We start from the raw sequence: 27,290 nt of genomic DNA, 5'->3' as shown, positions 1-27,290 counted from the left end.
TTAAGGAAAAAATTACACCCTTATTAATCTCTAACTAAAATTTAGCTTTACCTTCAGTTAAGAATGTAGGCAACAAACCACGGTGTATTAAAGGCACCTGTGAATTTGTCACAGCCAGAACCTCAAATACTTTCACATCACATTTGTTGCAGATACCTTGAAATTCATCACTTCTTCAAAATCCCAGTTGTTATTGGACCTACTGCTAGATCTTGTCATTCAAGGCATTAAGGAAATAGCATTTCTTTTCCATATAACAAACTTCTTTACACTTTGATAACTATATTTCAATATAATTGGTCCCGTCTGTCGTCCTTTGTGCTTATTTTATGCATTGAAATCATTATTCTGAGAAGTGGGCCTGCCCAAGGAGTGAGTTCATGGCACACAAAAAGAAAAGCAGCCGGCCAAGGGGAGGTTCTGAAAACACAAAGTGTGTGAAGTTCCCTTTCAACGTCCTTTTCAGAAGACACAGGCTCTTTGTCGCTCACGTCTGCTGCCCTCTGAAGCTGGAGGGGGGCCAACCGGGAGAACAGGACAGAGACGTGGGAGAGGAATGGGTGGAGGGCCACGGACGTGAAGGGAAGGAAGGTCACGCAGTCCTGCCAGCCCCGCCCTGCCACCTTGGCAGCTTCCCAGCTCCGGTCCCTCCTGTCACCTGCCCGAGAGCAGCCCTGCCTGTTGAAAAACTCTCAGGCCCCGAACATCTTTTCCTCCAGAAGGTAAAGATGAACTTTATGGTCTTCATCTGATGACTCTCCTGATATTTGATCTCGGAGTGGATGAGCCAGAGCTCAGCACCCAACACCCACGTGCACTTTGCAGCTTTCCTGTTTGGCTGGGAAGGCTGTGGCAGAGTCCGGCCACACAACACGGACGTGTCGACTCTTGGGGCAGCCCCGTTTTTTCAAGTCGGTCCTGGGCGATGGCCGGGTATGGCCAGGAGCCAACGGGAAGGGGCGAGGGCCAGGGGCCCTGGAACTGGGGTCAAGCCCTGAGCAACGGGAGGGCAAAACTCCAGGGTGGGGGGGTCTGTCCTCAGATTTACTGCACCAGGGGCATTTCCCTGAGTCACCTCCTGTCCATTTATAGATAAGAAGTGGGGATTGTAGGAAGATAATTGCAGTGTGAACAGAGAGCCTCCAGGTAAAGCTGATGTTTACACAGGGGCACAGTAAGTAAAGAGTGCACTCTTCATTTTTCCTATAAGTCTAGTGTTTTTTGTTTTGTAAAAAAAAAGAAAAGCCAAACCCATTTATTTGCTGAAGGACAAATAGATACGTTGCTGGTTGAGAGAAGGTTAAGGAAGGAAAAATCCTCCTGCTCCTCCACCACCCAGATGAATACCACTCACAGTAGCTCCTGAATGGCTGGGGACAGAGAGGCTGACTTTAATAGATCTACCCACAACTACCGCTGCACCTGCTGCATATTAAGTTTCATCAAACCCCCCACAACAATGCTATGAGGTAGGAACCATTAAACTTTTTCACATGAGAAAATAAGGCTTAGAGAAGTTAAGGAAGTTTCTTTTGCTACACATGCCCTACCTTCTAATTTGATTTGGTGAAAGAAAAAAAACCTATTTCCTTTTTTTTTTTTTTTTTTTGGCTTGAGCGTGTTGCACATTTTAATCTCTTTCTTATTAACGAACGTAGGGTGAGGCAGGGCACACCTGAACTGTGAAGGTGTGTGGTGCCATTTGCAGCACACTTTACCAGCTGCTAGGAAACCTCGGTCCCATCCCTGGACCTGCCTTTCTACTGCTTGGATAATTCTTTTTTCCCAGCGTGCCTTGGTTTCCTCATTGGTAAGCTCACCACCAGCTGAAAATGAATGGACTGCAGAAGAGGGAGGAAGGGATAGCCATGGTGCAGGCTGGCAGGGGTGTGGGAGTCTGGGCATCAGGGCAGACAGGGAGAGGCCGAGTGAGCAGTGAGGCTCTGCATAGGTGGCCGAGTCCTAGCCCAGGAGAGTCAGCGTTCAAGGTGCTGGGGCCCCCTCCTGGGTGTGGGCTGCCGGAGAAGGAAGAGTTCTCTCAGTACTGGAGGCTCCTCCGCAGCATGGGAAGCACTTGTGGGCCGTAGTAGCACCCAGCTAGTCAGGGACCTGTGTTAATGAAGGAGGACAAGAGGGGTGACAAGCTGGTTCTTCTGGTAGCTTTCTTAATTTATTTCTAAAGTGTTATCTGTGGTTATTTTTTCTGCTTCTGAAAATAAAACCTTGTTGTAAAAAGTTCAAACATAAAAATTTGAAATTACTGGAAATGTTTTCCCAGTGCTACCCCTTAGAGCAAACCTCTATTGTTATGTGCTCATTGCACTTAGTTTTTTATTCCTTTTTCTTTCTTTTTTTTGGGGGGGGGGGGGGTAACATGAATGTGTTTATTTTGGACAATATAGAAGTATTTGGATTAAAATATCATAGAGTTCCTCTTCCACTCCTTCCAACCCCTAAGGCACTAAGCGCTGGTCAGTGGGAGGGCAAGGGCAGTCTCCCTGCCTCTTCACTTGTTGGATGCTGCCCTCCCACCTCCCCCAGGGTGTGCTGGGGAAGGGGGTAGGACTCAGCACTCCACTAACTCTTCATCTCCTCTGCCCTTTTATAGGTAGGACAGGGTGATCGTTAATGCAGCAAATCTGGTCTCATATCTTAGCATTCTTGCATATGTGGACCAGCCCCACCCTTGAAATATAGGGGAACCAAGTAACTATTATGTATTCTTGGACTTGGAGATCTCAGCTGAAATGGAGACAGAAGGAATCCCTTCTTGATGTCCAGTCACATATAACTATGCCATCGTTTATTAACCAGCTTTCACTGATGGATGTTGGGTTGTTTCCAGTGTGTGTGTGTGTGTGTGTGTGTGTGTGTGTGTATTATAAACAATGCCTCAGGCTGATTGTTGTAAATGATTGTCACTTTGGCCTCCTTAAACCTCTAACCCATCTTGGAACAGGTCCCCCTCTCCTGCTTTTCAAACTGGGAGAAGCTAGTCAGTGGACATACCCAATGTATGCCACAGGGATATAAGAGCATCACATTTACTTAAATGTTTTGGTGAAAAAGGTGATATAACATAATTATTAAGTACTTAATATAAGAGGGATAAATTGAGAACTGTCAGGGACATTTCTCCATTAGAGTAAGATGTTTAGGCTTTTCATGCCAGACCTCTAGGACATACGCAGTCATTTCGCAGTCATTCTCCCATGTTCCTAGGGATGATTTGGTAGGACAGCTTGACGTGTACTGCCTGTGGTAACCAGCCTCCAGGATGGCCCCAGTGATCCCAACCACCTGGAATCCACACCCTTGGGTAGTTCCTACATTGTACTAGGCTTGGCCTATGTAACGAAGAGAATATGGCAAAATTGATAGCATGCCACTCCCAAGATTAGATTATCAGGTTGCTAGGTTATAAAAGACTTGAGCTCTCTTTCTCTCTTGGATAATTTGCTTTGGGGAGGCAGGCTGCCATGTGAAGCAGGCCTATAGGAGGCCCGTAAGTGAGGAACTGAGCGCTGCCAGCGCCACATGGATGAGCTCGGGAGCAGATGCTGCACCCCTGCTGGCAGCTGGAGCACAACCTGCTAAGAGACCCTGAGACAGAACTACCCAGTTAAACCACTCCTGGAGTCCCAAGCCTGAGAAGCTGTGTGATACAATAAACGTTTATTATTTTAAGCTAAGTTTTGGGGTAATTTGTTATGCAGCAAAAGATAACTAATACTCTACATTATAGCACAGTTTTTTTGTAAAACAAACAGCCTTGCTACAGCTTGTCTTTCTCTTGATCTCGCTCGCTCCGTGCCTTTCTCCCTATTAAGAAATTATCCTGAAGTAAACATAGCAGCCATGGGCCTCCGTAATATCCAGCAATTTCTGAAACCAACGGTTATTAACAGAGTTTATTCCTATATGGTTTCAATACAAGGCCAGAAATTCGGGAATACTGTTGCTGATGACTGCAACCTGAAAGGGTTAACACAAAAGCAACTTTATTAAGCACAAACTGTATGCTGGGGGCTGGAGACTCAAAGATGAATAAGATATCATCCTTCACCTTAAAGTGATGGAGAAAATATATAATTAGAGACAGTAGCATTATTATGTAGAAAGTACCATGTCGAAGATGCACAGCAGTCAAGGGGGGGCTTCCTGGGGGAAATAACCCCTGGGCTGAGTCTCAGAGGATAAGTAGAAGTTTTCCAGTCAAAGAAGGTAGGAAGATTATTTCAAGGAGAGGGGAATGCATGAGGAAAAACTTGGAGCATGAAGCAGCATGGAGTGTGTATAGGAGAATCACAAATGGTTCCCATTTCCAGAGTGTAAAATGAAAAATTGAGTCTGACAAGAAAGAAAGCTAGAAAGGTAGGGAAATCTGAGGGTCTGAGGTGCCATGTTAAGGACCTTGGACTCTATCCTGTAGGTGATGAGGAGCCATGAATGAGTCTTAAGCATGACATGCCAAGATTTGCTATTTGGGGGGTGGATTCAAGGGGGAAAATAATTGGATCATCAAGGATTCTCACAGCCTAAATGTTCTATAGTAGGGTAATGATTAAATAAATTTTGGTAGCCCATTCAATGGATTATTGTGCCACTGTTAAAAATTATTTTCCAAAGTCTCATCAGTGATGAGGGGGAATGCTATGTTGTAGCCACGGTTTTGTCCCCCCTCTCCACCTAACATGTGGGGTGTGCAGCAAGATCCCAATTTCTGTTTTAAAAAAATATTAGAAAAAGGTATAAGTATGATCAATACATTAGTAATTAGGAGAGAAAAGAAGAGGGCCTAAACTAGGGCAATGATAAAAAGGATAGAGAGAAAAAGGCCGAACAGAGAAACGTTTAGGAGGTAAATTGTAAGACTTGGTGACTAATGGGAGGTATGAGTGAGGACGTAGGAGGCAGCCGGGGAACTCGTTTGACCTGATCCCTTGGTGGTTTGGATGATGACGGAGCCATTGACCAAATCTGAGAACACAGGAAGCCAAGAGGTATGGGGAGAAGGGTGAATGCAGGTCTAGAGTCCTGAGGCGCCTGGAGGACATCTAGTCCGAGCCTCAGGAGACAGGTAATTTTGGTAATTATTGACATATGGGTGATAGCTTAAAGCCAGATGATTAGAGGAGTTGCCTTGAGGGAAGAACTTTGGCTGAGAACTTCAGTTTTATGGAAGGATTTGAATAAATCGTTTTTCATCTCAAATACTACTGCTGCTCTGTTTAAAACACTTGGCGCTATTTCAACAAATAGCTTTATTTATGAAATCACAAACCCCAGAAAACATCTGTATGGTTATATCAGTTATGATACTTTATTTTGCTGTACAGAAAAACCAGGTTGAACAGACTTCAACTGTAAAGGAGCTTTGCTGGCTCACATAGCTGGAAGTCAGAGTGCGGACTTTGGGATTGCTCAGTGCAGCAGTCTAACGTCATCAGGGGCCTGTTTCTTTCCAATTCTCCTTTGCCTTCGTGGACTCAGCTTCGTCCTGAGGCTAATTCCCTTCATGACTGTAGGACGGCTATCAGTAGCCATCAGGAATACACATTTGCATGATCATATCCAGGGGGACAGAGGAATTCTGAGCCAACATTCCAATTTAGACTCGGGAGATTCATCTTAATTTGCCCTACTTAAGTCACATGGCTTAAGTCATGTGACTTCCTCAAAGCCCTGATTGCGCCCAGGGGAATGGAATGTGCTCATTGGCTTTAGCCATCAGGGGCCCACTCTGAAGCTAGAACTGGAGTCAGTTTTCTCCTGAACATGTGGTACATTCGGGCAGGGTGGCTAGGAAACGGAATGAGGGCAGTAGGCAATGAAAAATGTTCATTAGACAAAATGTCTAGATTTGCAAGCCTTAGAAACTAGCCCAGAGGAAAATGTTACATCTTGTTTAAGAAGAAACTGAATGCTCTAATCTTTTTTTTAGGGGGCAAACCCCAGACTCTGGGTTTTAATCATGTATCACTAGTACATAAATGATTCCAGCATCTTCTCTCTAGCTAGACCTTTAGAAGGTGACTTTGGTCTCATAGGGAAGGTGTAAACAGGAAATTCCTGCCATGTTGGTGGTACTATAGTTAATACTTTCACTTGCACTAAATGATTTAATTTAATCCCCTTGATCCTGTGAAGTATCTTATTATCCCCACTCAATAGATGAGGAAATGATACCCAAAGAGGTTAAGCAAATTACCCATAGGCATGTAGCTAATCAGTGGCACATTCCTGGTATTAATTAGGATTCTCAAGAACTGAAGTTTCGATAGCTGAGTCAACACACGAGGAATTTGTCATAAGCATCCAAGCATCCAAGGGTGTCTTGTGGAGCTTGAGGGCAGAGGTGCAGGTGGGATAAGATTGGGGACTGAAGTGCTTTCAGGATTCTTTCCTTTCTTCTCTACTCCTCTATATTTCTGCTTCATTCTTCTCTCTTCCTCAGACAGACTTTCTCTGCTTCTCCAGGCCTTACAGCAGAAAAAGTGGCCACTAAAGTCACTGTCCTTTACTTTCTCCCTCAGTTCCAAAATTCTGGAGAAGGCACACCCATTGGCCCAGGGGAGAGTCACATGATACAAAATGGCTGCTGCCCTAGCCCCACTCTGGGTGGGTGTAATTAAAGAGGGTCATTATGAGTGGAGAACCCAGAAGTGACTCTAGCTTTGCAGACCAGCAACGGGGAACAAACCTCTACGAGCTCAATGAGTGACCTCTTGTGGTGGGTTGCTATGAAAGGAACTGATCTGGACAAGGCTCCACTTTGAACCTACAACTTCTGCTAGTTGCCTACTTTTCCTCTTGCCATGGGCATTTTGTCCAAGCAGCCCCTGCTGTTGTTTATTGTGCAATTCACAAAGTGCACTGAGAACTCTTAATGAAATAGCTGTTTAGGACTGCAGAGTTTCCCTCCACATCTTTGTGGGATGAACTTCTGGGGCATTACCTCCAGCATGGCCTTTGTTTCTGGGTCAGGTTTGGGTGGTGGATTCCTAGGAAGAGTCATAACAAGCTGGACCCCACTGGACCCCAGGCAGTCAAGGAGCTTATGGTATTCTGCATCCAAGCCAGGACTTGTTCCTGATTGCGGTCTCCTTGTGTGTATGGTGAGTATCTGGGGTTTGGCTCTCACTGTGCCTGGGTTAATAATGAACCTAATTCATTTGATACACATATCCAGGAAGGGTGATTAAGCCAGAATTGGGAGAGCCATGGGAGCAGTGGCAATCCTCTTTCTGTCACATCTCAGCAAAGGAGTGTCTGTTTATTCTCCTATCAGGCATCTACCATGCAGCATTCAGAGCCATGCAAAGCCTTGTCCAGATCAGTTCCTGAAGAAGGTGAAGTTGGCCAAAGGCCCCCAGCTAGCTCTGACACAGCAGAGATGGATTCTTACACTCTCTGGAGGCCCGTTACAGACCCTGAGGGCCTTTCCAAACAAGTCTTTTACCCCTGATCCAATCTAGAAGGGAGGAATCTTCCAGCTGGGAAGGGATTAGTGGTTTTCTCCTAAAAAGGAGACCTCCTTCTGAAGCATCCTGAAGTCAGCCTTGTCTTAGCCACCACGATTAAATGTGTCTAACATCCAATGGCCCAGGCATCTCTCTGGAGTTCCAGACCTGGTCATCCAAATTGTCTACAGGCCACCTGCCCTTGCGGGCATCCCAGGCACCTCACAGGATGTCAAAGCTCAGGTCCTTGTCATTTACACGTACTCTCCTCTTTCGTCCTTACTCTCTTCAAAAACCTCCTCCTCTGATATTCACTCCTTGGTTGATCATTCCCACCAGCCACCTAACCATTTGAACCCAGGAGTTATTCTCTACTCATTCATTCAAGAAACATTTATTCAACTTCTGCCATGTGCCATGTCCTGTGCTAGGCTCTAGAGGTAAAGACATGAGTCTGCAGGCACAGGATGCTCACAAGCTGGTGGAAAACACATGAACACCAGTAATGATTACACCCTGGGGAAGGGAAATGATGAAAGCTCAGGAACATCATTACAGAAGAAGAGTCTTGCTCACCAGCATACAAAGTTCAGGAAAGGTTTCCTGGAAGAGGTGATCCCTGAGCTGAGTCATGAGAGAAGAGAGAGGGCAGGAGGAGGCCTTCCAGGCATTGTGGTGTCTGGGGTCGGGGTGTCTGGGGGAACCGTGAGTAGGCTGATGCTGCTGGAGTGTGACATGCAGTGCAAAGGAGTCTTGAGGGTTGAGGATAGAGCCATAATCAGGAGCAGGCTAAGGAGGCTTTTGTTAGGAAGGGAAGCATCAAATAAGATTGGACTTTGTCCTGTAGGCAGTGGAGAGCCATTTAAAGGTTTGGGGCTATGGGTGGAAGTGGGTAGTAAAGGGAGCCATGGTAGGATTTGTATTTTGAATGACTCCCTTAGGAGGCTGTACAGAGATTTGAATATGGAAGTGGGGGCAAAGCTGGAAGCAAGATCAAGAAAAGGCAGGAGATGATGGAACCGAACTAGGACTATGGAGGAAGGTGAGACAAAAGATTGATTCACTAGGGGTAGAGGAGGAGGAAGATGAATGAGTCAAGATTGACTTCCCTGTTTTTGGCTCAGGCGCGGGGTAAATGGTTCCAAGGCCAGCAATGGCACTAGAGAATAAAGGAGGAGAAACAAGTTCGAGGGAAGCTTGATGAGTTCATATTTGGATATTTGAGTCTGAGTGCCTACAGAATATTCAGGAGGGGAAGTTCAGGAGGAGATGTTTAGCAGGAAACACAAGGTAGAAGGTCTGGAGAAGAAGCTGAGACTGGAGGTGTGACTCTCTGAGTCATGAGAACTGAAAAAAGTTCAATCAGTAGGAGAGAACACAGTCACTCCAGGAAGAATATGTAGAATGGGAAAACAGTGAATGAGGGACATATTCTGGGAAGCCATAAAAGGGGCAGGCCAAAGAAAGAAACCCAGATAGGAGGGAGAAGAAACTCAGGATACGGGAAAATAGAGTGAGAAATCATGAAAGCCAAGGGGATACAGCTTTAAGAAACAAGCATTAAGAAAGGAGAAATTAACAGTATCACATACCATGGAGAAGTCCAGCAAGACAAAGACTGGAAAATGTTCATTAGACTTCACATTTAGAAAGCCACTGGTAAACTTGTGATTGGTAGGGGCAGGACTTGGCAGATATAATAGCCCCAATCTCACTGTAATATGTGTATGTGGAGGGAGCGTGGGAGTGGAGTTCATATGCAGGAATTCATCTTGATCAATGTAGAAGAAGTCTGATTTTAAAGCTAAACAAAGTTGCATTTTAGAATAGAACTAAAAAGAAGAAAACAGTTGTTAAGCTAAATATTCAAAAAATGTTTACACTTTTAGAAGCCCCTCTCTGTAGGTAATTACACACATTGTCAGGAAGGAAGGAGTCTCTGAGCTGTAGTGATCCTGTACTATTCTGGTAGGCAAATTTCTAATGTATGCTTTCCATGAATAAAAGCAATCTTAAACCACATTTTGGACATAACCACAATAATTCCTATGTGTGCATTAAGGGGCTTGTATCTGGTTTAAATTGACTTGAGGCATAATTTACATAAAATAAATGCAGCCATTAAAAAGTGTATACTTTGATGAATTTTGACAAATGTATATACCATTTCCCTTCTTCCCCATCATTCTAACTTTTCTCTTGCCACAGATTAGTTTTGCCTTTTGTAAAATTTATTTTGTTTTCTTTCACTCAACATGTTTATATTATTTTGTGTTGTTGCATTTATCAGCAATTTGTTTCTTTTTATGGATATACCTTTATTTATCTATTTACCTATTGATGGATATTTGGCTGTAATAAAAAAGGCTGCTATGGACAAAAAAAAAAAAAAGTCTTGTATTTGGAACTCGGTTTTGAACAACAGTGCCCCCTGGTGTAGATGTCATGCATAAGTACTTATCTTTTATTAGCATGGTGGCAATATCCTAGAAATATTGCTGCTATGATACTTTTTAACTTAAAAAGCAAGCTCAAAACAGATGTTTGGGATAGGGAAGTGTTCGATTTGGGTGGCTTGTTTAGATTTTATGTAATACAGCGTTGCGGCTATCGATGTACCTGGTATGGCTCATTTAAGATGGTAAAAATTCATTTACCCTTATGCATTGTATAGCTGTGCTTCTAAGTGGGTCAGAGTGGGGCCTACCACTTATTTTTAAATAAAGTCTATAAAATTATATATACAAAAAATTGAACAAATCATAAGTATAGAGCACATTGAATTTCTTAAATTGAACCACTTGTGTAACCAAGTACAAAGGTTAATAAACAGAAAATTACTGACAGTCGAATGTCCTCCTTATGCACTCAGCTCCTTTTGGTCACCATCGCCTCTGTCAAGGTGATTCATGTCTTATATCATAGAACAATTTTACTTATTTTTGACCTTTCTATAATTGGAACAATTTGTAAAAATAATCTCCCAAATATGTTGAATAAGACATGAGAGTACACTCTTTTAGTCTTTACTCAGTGTTAGCAATATTCATCTATGTTGCTCTGTGTAGTTGTAGTTCATTCTCTTTGCTGTGTAAAATACCATTATAAAGTGCAACCATAATTACTTTTTCTGTTCTGTAGTCAATGAACATTTGGGTTGTTTCCAGTTTGGGGCTATTATGGTCTGCTATGAACATTCTTATATATGCCTTTTGGAATTCATATGCATGCATTTGTAATGGGTATATAACTTGGAGAGGAATTACTGGGTTATAGGGTGTGCTTAGCTTTAGTAGATAATGTCAACCAGTTTTTAAGTTGATTGTTCCAACTTATATTCCCATCAGCAGCAAATGAGAATTCCATCCTCACCAATACATGGTATTGTTAATCTTCTTTACAGATATCATGGTGGATATGTCATTGTGCTTTTTAAAAGCAGCTTTATTAAGATATGTCACATATCATATAATTCACCCATTTACAGGGTACAATTGAATAGTTTTTTTTTTTTTTTTTTTGGTCTTTTTTGTGATGGGCACTCAGCCAGTGAGTGCACCGGCCATTCCTATATAGGATCCGAACCCGGTCCCAGCGCCGCGCTCTCCCGAGTGCACCACGGGCTCAGTCCCAATTCAATAGTTTTCAATATATTCACAGAATTGTTGTTCATCACTATTTCAGATCTTGACCTAACAAAGGAACATCTATGTATGGATCAATTTTTATACTTGGGATATAGGTTGCAGGCTTGTTTCTGTTTTTAAAAAAACACTGCTATTTGCTTACTTACCTGATGGTACATTTCACAGTTTACTTATCTTCATGAACACACAAGGAAGCCACACTACTCTAAATCAATCTGTGAGAGCATGACTGAGGTTTTTCTTTGGCTGCAGGAATGAGCCCCTTTAACATTTTCCAGCTCAAATTGTTTTTGTTTATGCTTTATGATGAGAAATTCTGGAGTCTTGAGTTCATTTGTTGAAACATATCCAGGTGATTTACTGAGCTTTTCCTACAGGAACCCCTATAGCTGATCCTACTACTGACCTCTATGTAGGGGCATGGGGCCTTCCATCCAGTTAAAGATGACACAGAAAGACATACGAGAGGTGGCCATGTGAAGACGAAAGCAGAGATTGGAGTTATGTGTCTACAAACCAAGGAACTCCAAGGGTTGCCAGCAGCCACCAGCTACAAGAGAAGCATGAGATGGATCTTCCCTCAGAGCCTCCAGAAAAACCTAAGCCAGTCAACACGTTGCTTTTGGACTTCTGGCCTCCGGAACTGAGAAATTTGTTTTAAGTTACCAAATTTGTGATAATTTGTTATGGCAGCCCTTAGAAATTAACGCACTAAATACTCGCACTCCTGATCCTGAAGCTGCCTGGCATAAGCCTATGCTCAGTAAAAGCTTGTGGAGTAGTCTGAGGCTTGAATATTCCTTAGGAAGGACGCGCATCTTTTTGTGTGAGGAACAAAAAATAACTGAACTTGAGCTCACTTTTCCCTTTCTGACTTGTTTCCCCAACTAAAATTTAGTAAGCTTGGGTTAAATAGATGGTTCATTTCTTCTAGATCTTCTGGAATTAGAGTAAATGTGATCTATTTACCTCCGAACTGGTATCAAGACTGGGGCATTCTGAGCCTGAATCACCATAGCTAGTGATACATTGTTTTTCTCGGCAAGGCTGGCCTTATTTTGGTAGAAGAGCCAAGGTCACTATCTTCTGATTTAGCTGAAGTCCAGTACCAACGTCCAAAAGCAGAAGAGGAGAAAAGAACCAACCAGAATGTGTGGATACCATACTACTTGCATTGATTACAGAAATGTTTCCTCTTACCAGGATTGTTTGCACTATCAGAAACCTATCTTGGCACACGTTTGGATAACTCTTCTTTATCAGAAGATATACAATAACTGCCAAGGTTGGGTAATGTAAAAATGATTCTTATCCAGACATAAAAGGCTGGGGCAGTGGGAAGACAGATGCTGCTGTATTGCAAACTGGTTAAGTTTGCTACTAAGGAGAGAGGCTGTGGGGAAGAGGTTCTAACACTGAAAGGAAGGCTAAGAAGGCAGAGCTCATTAACATTAACATGTTTATGTGTACACTGCTTGGTACTGGCAGACTGCTGTGTGTGTGGGACTACCGGTTATTACCCAGCCACCATACCTTGTTTCCATGTGTTCTTCCAAGAAACAGGTTTGAAGGGATTCTGAGTTCCTTCTTCTGGAATAATTCACTTTCTCTCAATAGTGGGAAAACGTCCATACTGATTCTGGAGCGTATTTTCAGATTGTAAAGTGGCATTCAGTGTTCCTGACTGTCACTATGGTTTTTTTCTTCAGTCTTTCTTATTCCTACATTTCCTGCCAGTTTGGGAGACAGAGAGCCATATGAAAAAAGTCAAGAGCATGTGCACTGTAGAGCAAGCTCAACAGGAATACACTTCATCATCTCAAAGTGCCTTGGAGTTAGCAGAAAATGAGTATTTTATTTTTTATATATCATAGCAACAACATATTACATTCAACTATACATAGAGTAAAATGTTTATTAATCATACTGTAGTTTAAAGGATACAATGATAACATTGAGTTCTGGAGTATCAAGAGTAATGTTCAGTTCTTTAGAAACCAGATAACCTGGCAAAGTTCTAGTCTAGACCTGTGCTATCCAACCCACGTGTGGCTATTGAGCATTTGAAATGTGGCCAGTCCAAATTGAGATATACTGTTAAGTGTAACACACACACTGAATTTCAAAGACTTGGTATGAGGAAATATAAAATACCTCAGTAATTTTTAAATACTGATTACATATTGAAATTTTGGGGTATGTTGAATAAAACAAACATTTCAACTTTTTTTTTTTTTTTTTTTTTTTTACTTTTTAATGTGGCTAAATACACTTCTATTGGACAGCATTGAAGATCTGTGTTCTGACCACACTGAGAATTTTGTCCTCTGGTGCAAATAGGGGCTTGTGATCTATTAAGAACTAATTGTAGCCAGTAACGTTAGCACATTTGGAAAACTTGTGGATTAGTATTATAAAGCCTACTTAGAATATGATTTTAAAAGCTTGTAAAAGGAAACAATTGGCAAGGATGAAGTTTTGATAGTGTCCACACTTCACCTATAACTTAAGGACCTCTATTTCTTGCTCACAAAAGTATCTGCTAAGGATCCAGTGGCTTCCTAGGGCAGAGGAAAGAGCTGGCTTTTAAATGCTCCCATGTGGGAAAGGCCACATAGCCTATGCTTATAGACCTTTGGCCAGAACCAGCTGCATGGCCCTCCTGGCTTTGTAGTAAGTGGGGCAACAAAGCACCTCTGCCATAGACAGCATAAGTTTTGCTTTTTGTGGGTGTGGCTGGGCAAAGTAAGGAGATCTGAATCCTTCACCTTGGTGTTACAACACTGGGCTCTAATCTACTGAGCTAACTGGTTAGCCCTAAGTCTTGCACTTCTTGAGATACTGAAGTCTAACACAAGTACTCTTCCAAGTATCTTGAAAAAATGAGCAAAAAAAGTCAGGACTTAGTCACTTTTCTGAATGTTGTCAGTTGAGTACTAAAGCTAGTTAGAGGGTATCACAATCAGCATGTGTAAAAGTAGATTGTTTTCATTCCTTTTTTAGTCAAAGAAAAGCTATTATACCAACATGTAAGGAAAACAAGAAGCTCCTCTTTTCATATTATGTTGACAATAAGTTGGATGTAAACTGTACCTAATATGGACATATTTGCCCAATTCTCTATTATAATTTTGTTTCTTGCATCTTACAGTTAACAAGTATAGAAAGAAATCTAGTTACCGACTTATGTATTTACTGTTCAATAAGTATATACCACATTTGTGGCCACATTTTTCTGCTATGTTCTTGGCCTTTTAAAGGATATAAATATGTACCATAATGCTAGTTACTTTTGTGTTTCTAAGTTGTTTACACAAATGCAGAAATCTGGTAGCTAGTAGCTCAACCCAACTCTATTTTCTGCTGGAATCTTCCTGCACCCCTCTATCCCCCATGCAAACACAACCCTTTCCCTAACAAAGTAACATGAAACACAACAAATGTTTTAAGTGTACATCATACATTTATTACCAACAACCCTCTCAACTCCAAAATTGGGCACAGGGATTAAAAATAAAAATTCATTGCACTACTTAGTAAAGCATTACTAGTAACTTTCATAAAAAATGTACAAACTTTGTTAAAAATTTATCAAGCCTTCAAATGATTTGGTTACAGATATTTATAATACGTACATTTAAAACTCTGTTAACTGATACAATGGAATATGATTTGAGAAAAATGACTCAGCAAATGATTCCAAAAAACACCCCTGTGAGCTTTCATAATCTGAAACAAACAGCAAAATGAGGTAACCAAATGTACCAACAGGGGGAAAATAGCTTTCTAAGGAGGCCTAAAGATATCTGCGAAAAATATTCTCATAAGTGAGTTGGTAATTTTCATTCAAAATTATTACAAGAGGCCCAAATTTAAGATTCTTAACAAATCACATTTCAGAGTGTATAAAATCTAAAAATGCTTTCACATTTTCCAGATTTTGCTCAAAAAAAAAAAAAAAAAAAAAAATTAAAATTAAAAATAAAAAAAGGTTCAGGACAGAGAATCCTAATACAGTATTTTGATACTTGGAGGCCTTGACTTGTCTTTTTTGCGGGGGGGGGGGGGGGGGGGGGGGGTGTTAAGAAAAAAATCAAAGATGACAATTCATGCCAAAAAACGAACAAGAACCCATAAAAAACCACAGCTGAGTTAATATTGTTTTAGGAGGAAAGAAGAGGAAGGCAACAAACCAACATCTGCCTGCTATCGGGTGCATCACCCAAGATGACAACAGCTGGGCATGAATCAACTGTTCTCTTTTGCTAGCCACAAGGTGCTCACTATGACTAGTCTGAGCTGGTCAGAACACATGCATGTGTGCTCCTAATATGCACTAACCACTTAATAAGCAAGTCTGCACACATCTCTAAGAGCCTCATGCAAAGAAAAGACATTCCCAAAGAGAGATCAGTCACAAGAGTGCAACAATTAAATTCAGTATTTTACTACCACACAGACCCTGCTGCCTCCGAAATTGCCAACTGCCTCTCAAAAATTTACCAGGAAAAGAACATTATGACAAGAATTGATAGTCAGAGGGAGGGAAGAAAAAGCTACTTTTCCTAGTCATTAGTACAATGTGCCTTGTTAATTAGGTATCTCTATATAAATTAGAAAAAGTGCTTTATTTGCATGCTTCAATAAAATGAATACTGAGTGTAGTAGTGTTATGTTAGATCTGTACAGATATAAATTTTTTGCAGCTATATAAAAGAGTCTATGTATAAGATGGGCTTTTGCCATTTTAAACATGATTTTTAATTAAAAAAAAAATAAAGGTTAAACTACGTGATTTGTATGTAGCTGATTATGCCAATAAATTTTGGTCTTTAACACACGTACTCATCAGGAACAGGTGAGGGATTATCCTAATGATATGAAAATAACATGTGCATTTCACCACTATTTAGATGTATTTCTGATGCACTGACAAATCTAGGGCAAACAGAAAGTATGCAAAATCCTATTTGTTTGACTAGATAGAGGCAACAGTGTCTGGAAAAGGGCAAACTTGTGCTTCTGGAGTGAACTGACTTTACTGAACTCTAGGCTGTGATAAGCTTATAGAGACTTCAAGAGAGGGCAAGCAGCATGGCAGTAACAAGTAGTTAACACTGTCTTAGGAGAAAACCGACACAGAGCCAACTGAAAGCTGAGTGAGGCTGGCAGCAAGTTATCACAGTCCAGATTGAAATAATGCAACTTGTGCTACTGCAATCAAAGCAACGACATCAACTGCAGGAAGAGGCAGACAATGTTGAATACACAAAAAGAATGAGAAAAGAATCTAAATGTTGCTGGAAAATGACTTTAAACAATCTGAATTATGCTCAATGAACCTATTAAAAAACCACAGCTATGTATTCAGATAAACTAATTGAAGGTCAATTCCTGTTTAACAGCATTATTTTTTATACAAAAATCAAATCTTCATTTATACTGCAAGTATTCTGGGTACCTATTGTATTAACCTTTTCTCATTCAAACAAAAACTAAAAAGAAAAACATTAAAACATCAAATCAGGCCGAAGGAACACGAGCTGTCACAGCACTTGAACCATCCTGAAACAAGGGTTTCGATGAGAAGCACATTTACTGAGGGAAGAACTAGACCACTTTCAGAATTGGAGTTGGGCAGGTGAATTAATATGAACAGAAATATAGTTTTCTTAAAACAATTTAGTTGCCTATGGGAGTTTGAACAAAGAACACATATCAGAAGTCAAACTGGGTTAACAGACTTTGTTCTGGTGGAAGTCAAAGAGGTGAGACTTCATGGGACCAGTGGTATTCTTAGAAATATATTACTCAAATATCTTCAGAATAGACTACAAATCTAAACATTAAAAAAAAAAAATCACAGGTACTTTCTGTAAGAAGCTTACTGGAAATGTTAAGGAAAAAACAAAGTATCAACATTCAAATCACTGATTGAAATGCTAATATTGCTAACTGATGATGTATGATATTGCACCTTCTTTTTGGAAATAGCAAGTTGAAGATTTAAAATTTCTTTGTTACAACAGAATCAAAAAATCGGGTTCATGGAGTGAGAATCTGTTCACTTTTTTCTTAAGTGACCCATTTAGGACCACCAATGGAGAAGGTGACAGCTGCCTGAAGCAAAGGAAGAAGGCTTTTCTCATTCCATTCACTGGGAGGGAAGAGGATGAAGTGTTCAATGCTTATAATTGATGCACCCTTAGCAATCAGTGTGCAACAGCAAACACAAGGGAAAAAACCAGTGTACAGTACTAGTGCTGTTTAAATAACACACCAGATTATACATTGCAGCATAATTAAAACTACACACACATTCTTGGTACATGCTGGTATATAGGATCTCATACACACTTTAGCTACCATGCCCTCACACAAGTAGTTGCACACACACTCTCACACACACATTTATCACCAACAGTCATACGCTGCATTCACTTTCACTCACAGTTTCCGAAGGCTCTATATAAGGTAGATTGCTATATCATCTGGAGCTACCACTTTTTATAAAAGCACATGCTAAAAGATCACGTCCACTGTAATCTTGCAGCAACACTCGGAATGATCACACAAAAACCAGGGAATGTTAGTGCACACACGAAATTAAGCTAAAGAAAAAGTCTTTGGAGTTCCAATCACACGGTTAGTATAACAATCCCATAATTGTGAAGACTAATTGTAAGCTTTTATAGTTGATTAAGTCACACAGTGCAAAGAAAGGTCCATTGACCCTTTTGGTAAAGGGAGGGCTGGAAGCCACACAGATTAAGTTCAATGGATAGTCCGTATATACATGTGATAAGGAACACCCAAACTAAATTTGTGCTTTTAGGCTGGTCATTCCGAATCCCGATGCACTTCAGAAGCATCAGCCCGGCAAATTGGGCAGGTACGATTTGCCTAAAAAAAAAGAGAAAACTTGTCTGAATTGTGACTTATACAATGAAACATATTAAAAACAACGGAACTACTTTTACTTTCCATATAGCTTTTACATTCTTTGTTCTCTTTAAAGACGTACAAAGCAATCACTGAATTTGTCTCTTTTTAAAAAAACCCACAAACCTCTAAGATTCTATAGCCCATGAATGATTTTTTAATAGGCCTATTCAAATATAAATAAAATTACCAATCACCAGTTCAGGCACATTTAAAATAACTGACTTAAAAAAGTTTGAGGAAAAATGGAATTAAAAGATAACATGAATCTTTCCACAAACTTTTACAAGACCCTGCGTAAGCATCACCTGCTCTCCTACTCCCTACAGCCCATTCACCAAATACTTTCATTTCTATATTATGATAGTGCTCAAGTCAGTCATTCTTTTCATCCATCTGCCACTATCCACTCTGTATGGCCTACAGTGTCCTTATTCCATCTCCCAGTCTCTCAGAAATCACTACTTCTATTCCATTCTCCAAATAGTGGCCAGTGATATTTCTAGAGCACAATCTCAGTCATATCCTTCCCCATTGTTTTCAGGAGCAAGTCCAAACTCCTTCACACTTCAGAGTGACTTCACAATAAGTTGGTCACTGGTTATATCTCTGACCAGCTCTTCTCTTGCCACTCTCCCTCATACTCCAGCTATCAGCCACACAGAACTTGTGGTCTTCTGGTCATTCTCTGTTCTCGTGTGTTGGTGCTTTACACATATAATGCTTTCTTTTCCTAAAAAGTTAAGACTCTTTGTCTTCAAAATTCAGTTTGGGCGCTAAGCGTGCTACCACTGAACGGTGCTCACTCAGCGAACTGGTTCTATTTTAACTCTTTTATTATCTACCCTCCTTACCAAACTGTGACATTATCTAAGCCAGTATTATTCTCTCTAAATCAGAATATTTAAAGATAATAAAATATTTTTAAAAACCTATAAAATTGACTATTTAAATTCTTTGCATGACATTTTTATTCTACTGCTATAACTTGAGACTATGAAAGTGTGAAAAGTAAAGAAAACAAAAAGAACAGGAAAAAAAAGAAGCCCCTGAAATAATTTCATCCTGGCATAACCACTGTTATCAATGTGTCCTTTGGGCTTTTCTCCCCCCATATATACAAAGGAAAAAACAGTCACAATTAAATAAAAACACTAGACATTTATTCCGTGTAAACCTCTGACAAAGGAGTGCTAGTGAGGTATCCTTCTAAACTCTTAGAGAAAATGACAGGCCAGTGAGTTCAGGCCTTGTCATTATATATCACGAGAAAGTCAGGACCTATTGATTGTCAAGGATAACACATTTTCAGGTTTTGCACAATCACTGCATGTTGATCACTGCAGTTAATTTTTACTGGAGTTTTCTCTTCATTTGCAGAGATCATACTAAAAGCTGTTTCAATTTTGTCTCCTACCCACCCTCCACTAAATCATAGACTTATTCTAATGAACCTATGGTCAATAAAATAGAAAATTCAATGTTATTTCCTTTATAGATTCCATCACTTTACCTTAAGCCATTTGTCAACACACTTGGCATGGAACTCATGGTTACAGGGTAAGACTCTAAGTAGCTGCCTTGACTCAAAATCACACATGCATACTACACACCTAAAAAAAGCAAAAAGATCATTTAACCATAAAATCAGGTGGTTTTCTATTTTGTTATGACTACTGAAGCTTATAAAACCAGTTATCATTCTCAATTATCGAAATATCACTTTGAGAAAATTATCCACCAATACCCTGAAAAAAATCATATGGCATTTAATTAAAAAAAAAAAAAATTATGTTAAGGCATTCAGAAACAGTGCTTTGCTTACTGATGGATTATCAAGAAAATTTCTGGTTAACATGCAAGTCAGTCTTAATACTAAAGAAACTATATACTATTTTAAAAAATGGTGCTGAAACAACTGGATAGCCACATGCAAAACAATGAAGGGTGACTCCTACCCTCACACCATATATAAATATTAACTCAAAAATGGATCAAAAGCCTAAATGTAAGAGCTAAACTATTAAACTCTCAGAAACCGCAAAAATGAGATAATTAAAATTCATCAAAATGAAAAAATATTGTGCTTCAAAATACACAATCAAGAAACTGAAAATACAACCCACAGAATGGCAGATATTTCTGAAAATCATTTATCTAATAAGGGACTTATACTATATAAAGAACTTCCACAACTCACTCATACAAAGATAACCCAATTAAAAAATGATGGGGACAGACATTTCTCTAAAGAAGATATATAACGATCAATAAGCCCATGAAAAAATGGTCATCATTATCAGGCATCAGGAAAATGAAAACCAAAGCTTCGATGAGATTCCACTTCAATACCCACTAGGATGGCTATAATACAGACAGACAGTAATAAGTGCTGATGAAGGTGTAAAGAAATTGAAACCTTTGTATATTGCTAGTGGGAATATAAAATGATGCAGCACTTTGGAAAAACTGGCTGGCAGTTCTCAGAAGTTTAAACATACAGTTACCATACAACCCAGCAATTCACTCCCATGTATATACCCTAGAGAAATGCAAACGTATATCCACAGAAGAACTTGTATACAAAAGTGGCATACTTCATAAATAGCCAAAAAGTGGAAACTTGTATGCCCAGCAGTTGATGAAGGGATAAACAATATATGGTATGTCCATAAAATGGAATACTATTTGGCCATAAAAAGTAATGATTTACTGATGTGAGCTCCAACATAGATAATCCTTGAAAAAGTTATGCTAACCGAAAGAAGCCAGACACAAAAAGACCATATCTTATATAAACCCATATATGTGAAATCTATAGATACAAAGTAGATTGGAGGTGGGGAGGGGAGGAGCCAAGGTGAAGAGGGTTAGAGAGATATGGGAGCAGTTGCTAATGGGTAAGGGATTTCTTTTTTGGGTGGTGAAAAGGGTCTATATTTATGGTGATGGTTGGATCAACTCTATGAATATACTAAAAACCACTGAACTGTACACTTTAAATTGGTAAATTTTATAATATGTGAATTACATCTTAATAAAGCTTTTATAAAAAAAGATACTATAAGCAGAATTTTCAGGTAAAAACCTCAAACTTTCTGTGTATCAGGCTTTTCAATCTTATATCGATACATTTGATACAATTTCTAGGCAACCTAAAAATCCAAAGCTGCCCTGTCTGATAGAACTTTCTGAGATGATAGAAATGCTACATCTATACATTCCAATGCAGCAGTCACTAGCTAATGTGACTAAAAAATTAAATTTTAAATTTTATTTAATTTAAATAGCTTGCTGTGACTCGTGGCTACCTTATCAGAGAGCATAGGCCTACAGTATGAAATAGAGATAACTTATCTTTATCAAGTTATCTTTGACTCTCAAGCTTTTATTTCATAAAGGTACAAATGGAAATTTAACAGAGTGATGTCAGAAAAATATACTTACAAAGTCTGTTCTGACTGGTGGTTGTTAGGATTGAACCGGTAAGAAGGAAGTTGTTCAATATCTGCTTTAGTCAGTCCTCGAGGCTTAGCCTCTCCCAGTCGTTCTGCCAGGTTTAACAGGGCCTGTAGAGGGAAAAAGAGACATTCTCATTTTTCTTTAAATTTTCTATTCCAATAATTTTTTTAAAAATTATTTTATTATAAAAAATTTAGACACACACAAAAGTAGAGAAACAATGTCATGAATTCCCCACATACTCACTATCCAGGCTCAAAAATTCATGGCTAATTTTATCTATTACTGTCTACACTAAACTCCAGATTATTTTTGAAACAAAACTAATAGATGGTATTACTTCATGGGTAAAATAGTTCTGTATAGCACAATTTATCAACCTCAGTACTTTTTATACACTTTGGGCTGGATAATTCTTGGTTGTGGGGCTATCTTGAGTCCTACAGGATGTTCTGTAGCATCCCTGTCCTCTCCCCACTAGATGCCAGTAAAACTCCTCAGTTCTAACAACCAAAAATATCTCTAGATGTTGCTAAATTGAGGTCCCCAGATTGAGAAACACTGTTCTAAAAGACTTTTTTAGAGAACAATATCACCACACCTAAAAATTTAACATCAATTCCTTAACATTAAATATCCACTTAGTGTTCAAAAGACTGCCTTGTTTTCAAAACTTTAAAAAATGTCAGGCCAGCCTGTGGCTCAGTTGGGAGAGTGTGGTGCTGATAACACCAAGGCCATGGGTTCAGATCCCTATATAGGGATGGCCTATTAGCTCACTTGGGAGAGCCTGGTGCTGACAACACCAAGTCAAGGGTTAAGATCCCCTTACCGGTCATCTTTAAAAAAACAAAAACTTAAAAAAAATGTTTGTTCAAATAAGGATCCAAATAAATCCATATATAACCATGGTTTGATATGTCTCAAGTCTCTTTTTTACCCTTATATTTATGGAAGAAACCAGGTCAGTGACTGTAGAAATGCCCACAGTCTGAATTTTGCTGATTAAATCTCCCAATCCCTGACCCGTTGCAGGGGATTATGTCCCCCCAAAACTCACTGAAGCTTGAATTGTCTCCCAAGTTTTTTGTGTTAGAAACTTAGCCCCCACTGTGACTGTTAAAAGGGTGCGAAATCCTCTTATGGTAATTGAAAGCCTTAGGGCCCGCCTGTGGCTCACTCAGGAGAGTGTGGTGCTGATAATACCAAGGCCATGGGTTCGGATCCTAATAGGGATGGCCGGTTAGCTCACTGGCTGAGCGTGGTGCTGATAAAACCAAGCCAAGGGTTGAAATCCCCTTACCAGTCATTTTTTAGGGGGGAAAAAAAGAAGGTGGAGCCTTGAAGAGGTGATTGGATTGTAGAACCGTGCAGTTGTGAATGGATAAAAAATGGTGGTCACAGGTGTGGTTCTGAGGGCTTTAAAAGAAGAGGAGAGTCTGTCTCTCTCTCTCTCTGTTTCCACCATCTTGCAATGTGAGACCCCTGTGTCACTGTCACCACCACCAGATGGACTTTGGACTTCCCAGCCTCAGAAACCGTAAGCAATAAATTTCGTTTTTCTTTCTAATTACTCAGTTCCGTGTATTTTGTTATAAGCAACACAAAAACGGACTAATACACCCATGTACTTCCTTTCCCTCGTACTTCCTTTTGACTATCATAAGGCCCATCATGTCTGTTATGTTAGCACCCACTGATGGAACATTGCCTAGATTCATGAATTCATTAAAGGTGGCAAAATAGCCATATTCTATCATTCTTTCTTCATTTATTAGATGAAATATTTCTATACTGAGCAACTGCCAAACTACTCAGTAGTGTAATTTATATAGAACAGGTAACATAAATAAGACCATTTAATATTTTTTCTTTTCTGAAGTATCTACTATGAACTCATGGACTTTAATGTACTTGATGTGTTTCAATATATTGTGTTCTTATGCTTATTTTACACCAGTACCTTTCTCCCAGTTTTTAATTACTGTAATTACTCATTTGCTTTGTCCCACAATTAGACTGCCTTTTGTGGACTGCTTTTCTTCACTTCATAGGCTGCCCAGGGGTTAAGGAAATGGGCAACAAAGAAATGAGGACGAACAATAAGAGAAAGAGAATTTTCCTAAATCTCAATAAAAAATTAAAGCTATAATAACTGTGTGTGTTTTAATATGATGATATCACAACTTTGCTCTGGGGACAGCTTTATTTGGAGAATTGCACCTACATGAACTGCTCTCCTTTCACTGACCCCCCCCAAACCTTCCAAATGCTAGAACAGAAGGTAAATCATTAAATTTAATTGATGCTGATTATAATTAGTATATAAAATGTAGGTCAAATTTATGAGTTGATATATATCTTTTATACCTCTATTGTATATACTATAGCACATGAAGGCCAGCAAATACAATTTTATGACAATAAAATTCATTAAGCCCTTATTAGATGAAGAGTATAATGATGATCAAGTCCTCAGCAAAACTGTATTTTCTAGCAGGCCTGATAATTGAGGTAGAACATGATTAGTGCTTAAGTACCATAAGAACAAAAAGGAAGGAGAGATTAAATCATCTAGATCTAGGAGATGGACTAGAAATGCTGTTCACAGAGGTAGCAGTTTTTGTGCTGTGTCTAGAAAGATGGCTATGTTTTCAAAATGTGGAAGGAGGAGAAAGTTCCTAGCAGAAGGATCAAGGGCTTTTAAAGGCACCAAGACAAGAATGTGTAGGGTAGACGGAATAAAAGGGTGAGTATTCTGGACTGAGCCAAAACGGAGTGTCACAGGCATCTACATTATTAGATAAAACCAGAAAAGCAAATAAGACTTTTTTGACTGAAAGTATGACTTCACAGAGTATCAAAATATTCAACCCCAAAAGACAGTTTAGAAAGGGATTCCAATGCCCAATACAAAATATTTTTCTTATACTGCAATTATACCACTTTTTTTTTTCCACACTGCTGTGTAAAAAATCAGCTGTCCCTTTCAGCAACATGACTTATGATACATTAATTTTAGTATAGAATGCCTAAAGGATAAGCAACTCTTATCCTTACTGCTCTGTATAAACAGGGTAGAAACAAAACCAGGAAATTATTACTGCCCCCTTTTCTCTCAAGAAACCTGGGAATGGAAACCAAAGGACCCAACAGTGTGATTATATATGTAGAAAGAAAACGACATAAGAACATTTTGAAAGACTACAGAAGAATATAGCCTTGGGCTAGATCTCTTCCATGTCCATTAAAAAAACAAAACAAAACAACAAACCACCACCACCAAAGGTGATTTAAGGCTGTATGTGTCTCCTCCCTCAGCCCCAGGTTCAATTCACCTAAAAAACTATTCCAGTACTCAAACTGTGAAAACAGAGACCTACTGAGGATGGAGTTAGATGGCTGGCAGTATCAAATCAAAGTCACATAGTTACTTACATTCGACATATTCAAATCCAAATTTGCCTTCTGATAGAATTTGGACATGTTCTCCCCCCAAAACTTGTGGAAATTTGATCCCCAATGTAGCAGTGGGGAGCTGTTTGAGTCGTGGGGGTGGATCCCTCACGAATGGATTCATGCTCTTCTTGAGGGGGAAAGGGGTTCTGAGTTCTCTATTAATTCCCATGGTTGTTTAAAAGACCCTGGCACCTCCTCTCTCTTTCGCTTCCTCTTGCCATATGATCTGCTTGTACCTGCCTGCCACTTTGCCATGAGTAGAAGCAGCCTGAGGCCCGCACCAGATGCAGCTGTCCCAGAATTGTAAGCCAAATAAACCTCTGTTCTTTATAAATTACCCAGTCTCAGGTATTCTACTAAAGCAACACAAAACAGACTAATACACCTTCCAACCTCCAAACCACACCTCCTATTCCTAAATTCAAATAATATATTACGGTCAACATTATTTAAGCTAGATGATATCATCTATTTGACCTACTGTCATCTATGATTCTACTTTCTTCCCAGGCTATCACAGACCTTTTTGCAGAGCATCTCCTTTTTTTAAAACTCTGTTATTTTGTTTTATTACATCTTTTAAGTTGACTTCATCACTCTCTAATGGGATGCTGATGCAGTTTTAAAATCTCCCCTCCAGGGTTGGACAGGTGTGCTATGTTCTATTATCAACATTTACTAGACTGCTAAGAGAATGCCCAGCAAGGAGCTCCAGGCCTGCATGAGGGAGTCAGAAGACCTAACACTTAAGCCTACAGGAAAGCATCTGTTGTTCCTGGAAGAGGGAGCAACACAGGCAAATGTACGGAGGAACGAAAGCATGGGTGTTCAGGGAACTCTATGAAGTTTTGAATGGGTAGAACACAGGGAGCTTTGGGCTAAATGGGGAAAATCTGAGGCTTTAGAGATACATAGGGTTGTTTAAAAAAAAAAAAAATTAAGGAAGCAATGATGGAACACTCAAGGGAAATGATATTTACTGCCAAGAAGGAAACCTCATCCAGCACAGAGTCTAGGCTCTGGGAGATGAGATTTTGGTGGAAGAAGTGTATAAGTTTTTTAAAGCCACCAGACCACAAAACATCCATGCCCCATATTGAGAAAGTAAAATCTCTTCAGTAGTGCTGATTGGTGGGCAGCATCTGGGAGTGTGGACTTGGTAAGCCCTGGGCTGGGTGGAAGGGTTTTCTGCTATGTACTGGAGCAATCACCTTGGGGTTGTGTCACTCACAGGTCCTTTTAGCAGAAATCATGTCTGCAGCACTGACAGCAGGTTCACAATCCAGCTGAGTCTCTCAGGGATCAGATCATGAAGAGCCTTGTGGCCTTGCAGAACATTTTCTTTTGCAAACTTCCTCGCCCTTACTTCTGACACCATCATAAACTTTTCAGTGACTAAATCCTATTGATGAGTGTTAAGAAGTCTTTCCAAATGGTACTCTCTTCTTTGTTGTATATATTTAAAGTGTACAACATGATGGTTTGATATACGTATACACAGCAAAATGATTACTAGAGTCAAGCAATTTAAACTAACCATCACCTTCCAGTTTTTTTGTTTTGGGTGGTAAGAGCACCTAAAAACTACTCTCTTGGCAAATTCTCAACAAACAATGTAATATTATTAACTATAGTCTCCATGTTATATATTACACATCTAGACTTATCCTACAAAATTGCAAGTTTGTACACTTTGACATACTTCTCTCCATTTCCTTCCCTTCGCTGCCCCTGGTAACCAATGTTCTACTCTGTTTCTACATATGTATGTAATTTTTTTTTTTTTAAGATTCCACATATAAGTGAGATGATGCATTTTTTTCTGTCTGGCATATTTCACTTATCATAATGTCCTCCAGGTTCATCCATGTTGTCCCAAATGGCAGTATCTCCTTTTTAAAGGATGAATAATATTCCATTTTACCTATTCATCCATTGATGGATTCTTATTGTTATTTCTATATCTTGGTTATTGTGAATAACGCTGCAAGAACATCTCTACAAGGTGCTGATTTCATTTCCATTGGGTATACACCTAGAATTGTTGGGTCAAATGATAGTCCTATTTTTAATTTTTTGAGGGACCTCCACAATGTTTTCCATAATGGATACATCAATTTATATTACCATCAGCAGTGTGCAAGGGTTCCCTTTTCTCTACATCCTTGCCAATACTTCTTTTGTTTGATAACAGCCATACTAACAAGATAACATCTCATTGTTAAATTTTTGACTTACATTTCCCTGACGATTTGCAATGTTGAATACCTTTTCTTATATCTTGACCATTTTTATATCTTTTTTTCAGAAATGCCTA

General features: G+C 39.6%; 1 protein-coding gene across 4 annotated transcripts in view; it reads right to left on the bottom strand.

The window, feature by feature from the left end:
* Positions 1–15,185: 15,185 nt before the first annotated feature.
* Positions 15,186–27,290, bottom strand: part of RNF38 (ring finger protein 38) — a 150,168-nt gene continuing 138,063 nt past the window's right edge. For all 4 annotated transcript variants that reach the window (XM_063082296.1, XM_063082295.1, XM_063082297.1 and 1 more), the window contains 3 exons: positions 21,500–21,621; positions 19,566–19,665; positions 15,186–18,013 (listed from right to left, as the gene is read on the bottom strand). In XM_063082296.1, coding sequence (XP_062938366.1) covers positions 17,951–18,013; positions 19,566–19,665; positions 21,500–21,621 — 285 coding nt within the window. In that variant the 3' untranslated portion in view covers positions 15,186–17,950. The remainder of the gene's footprint in view (positions 18,014–19,565; positions 19,666–21,499; positions 21,622–27,290) is intronic.

The sequence above is a fragment of the Cynocephalus volans genome, chromosome 17 (assembly GCF_027409185.1).
Source record: "Cynocephalus volans isolate mCynVol1 chromosome 17, mCynVol1.pri, whole genome shotgun sequence".
NCBI classification, from domain to species: domain Eukaryota; kingdom Metazoa; phylum Chordata; class Mammalia; order Dermoptera; family Cynocephalidae; genus Cynocephalus; species Cynocephalus volans.
The sequence above is the reverse complement of the archived record's forward strand: the minus strand, read 5'-3'. Positions and strand labels throughout refer to the sequence as shown.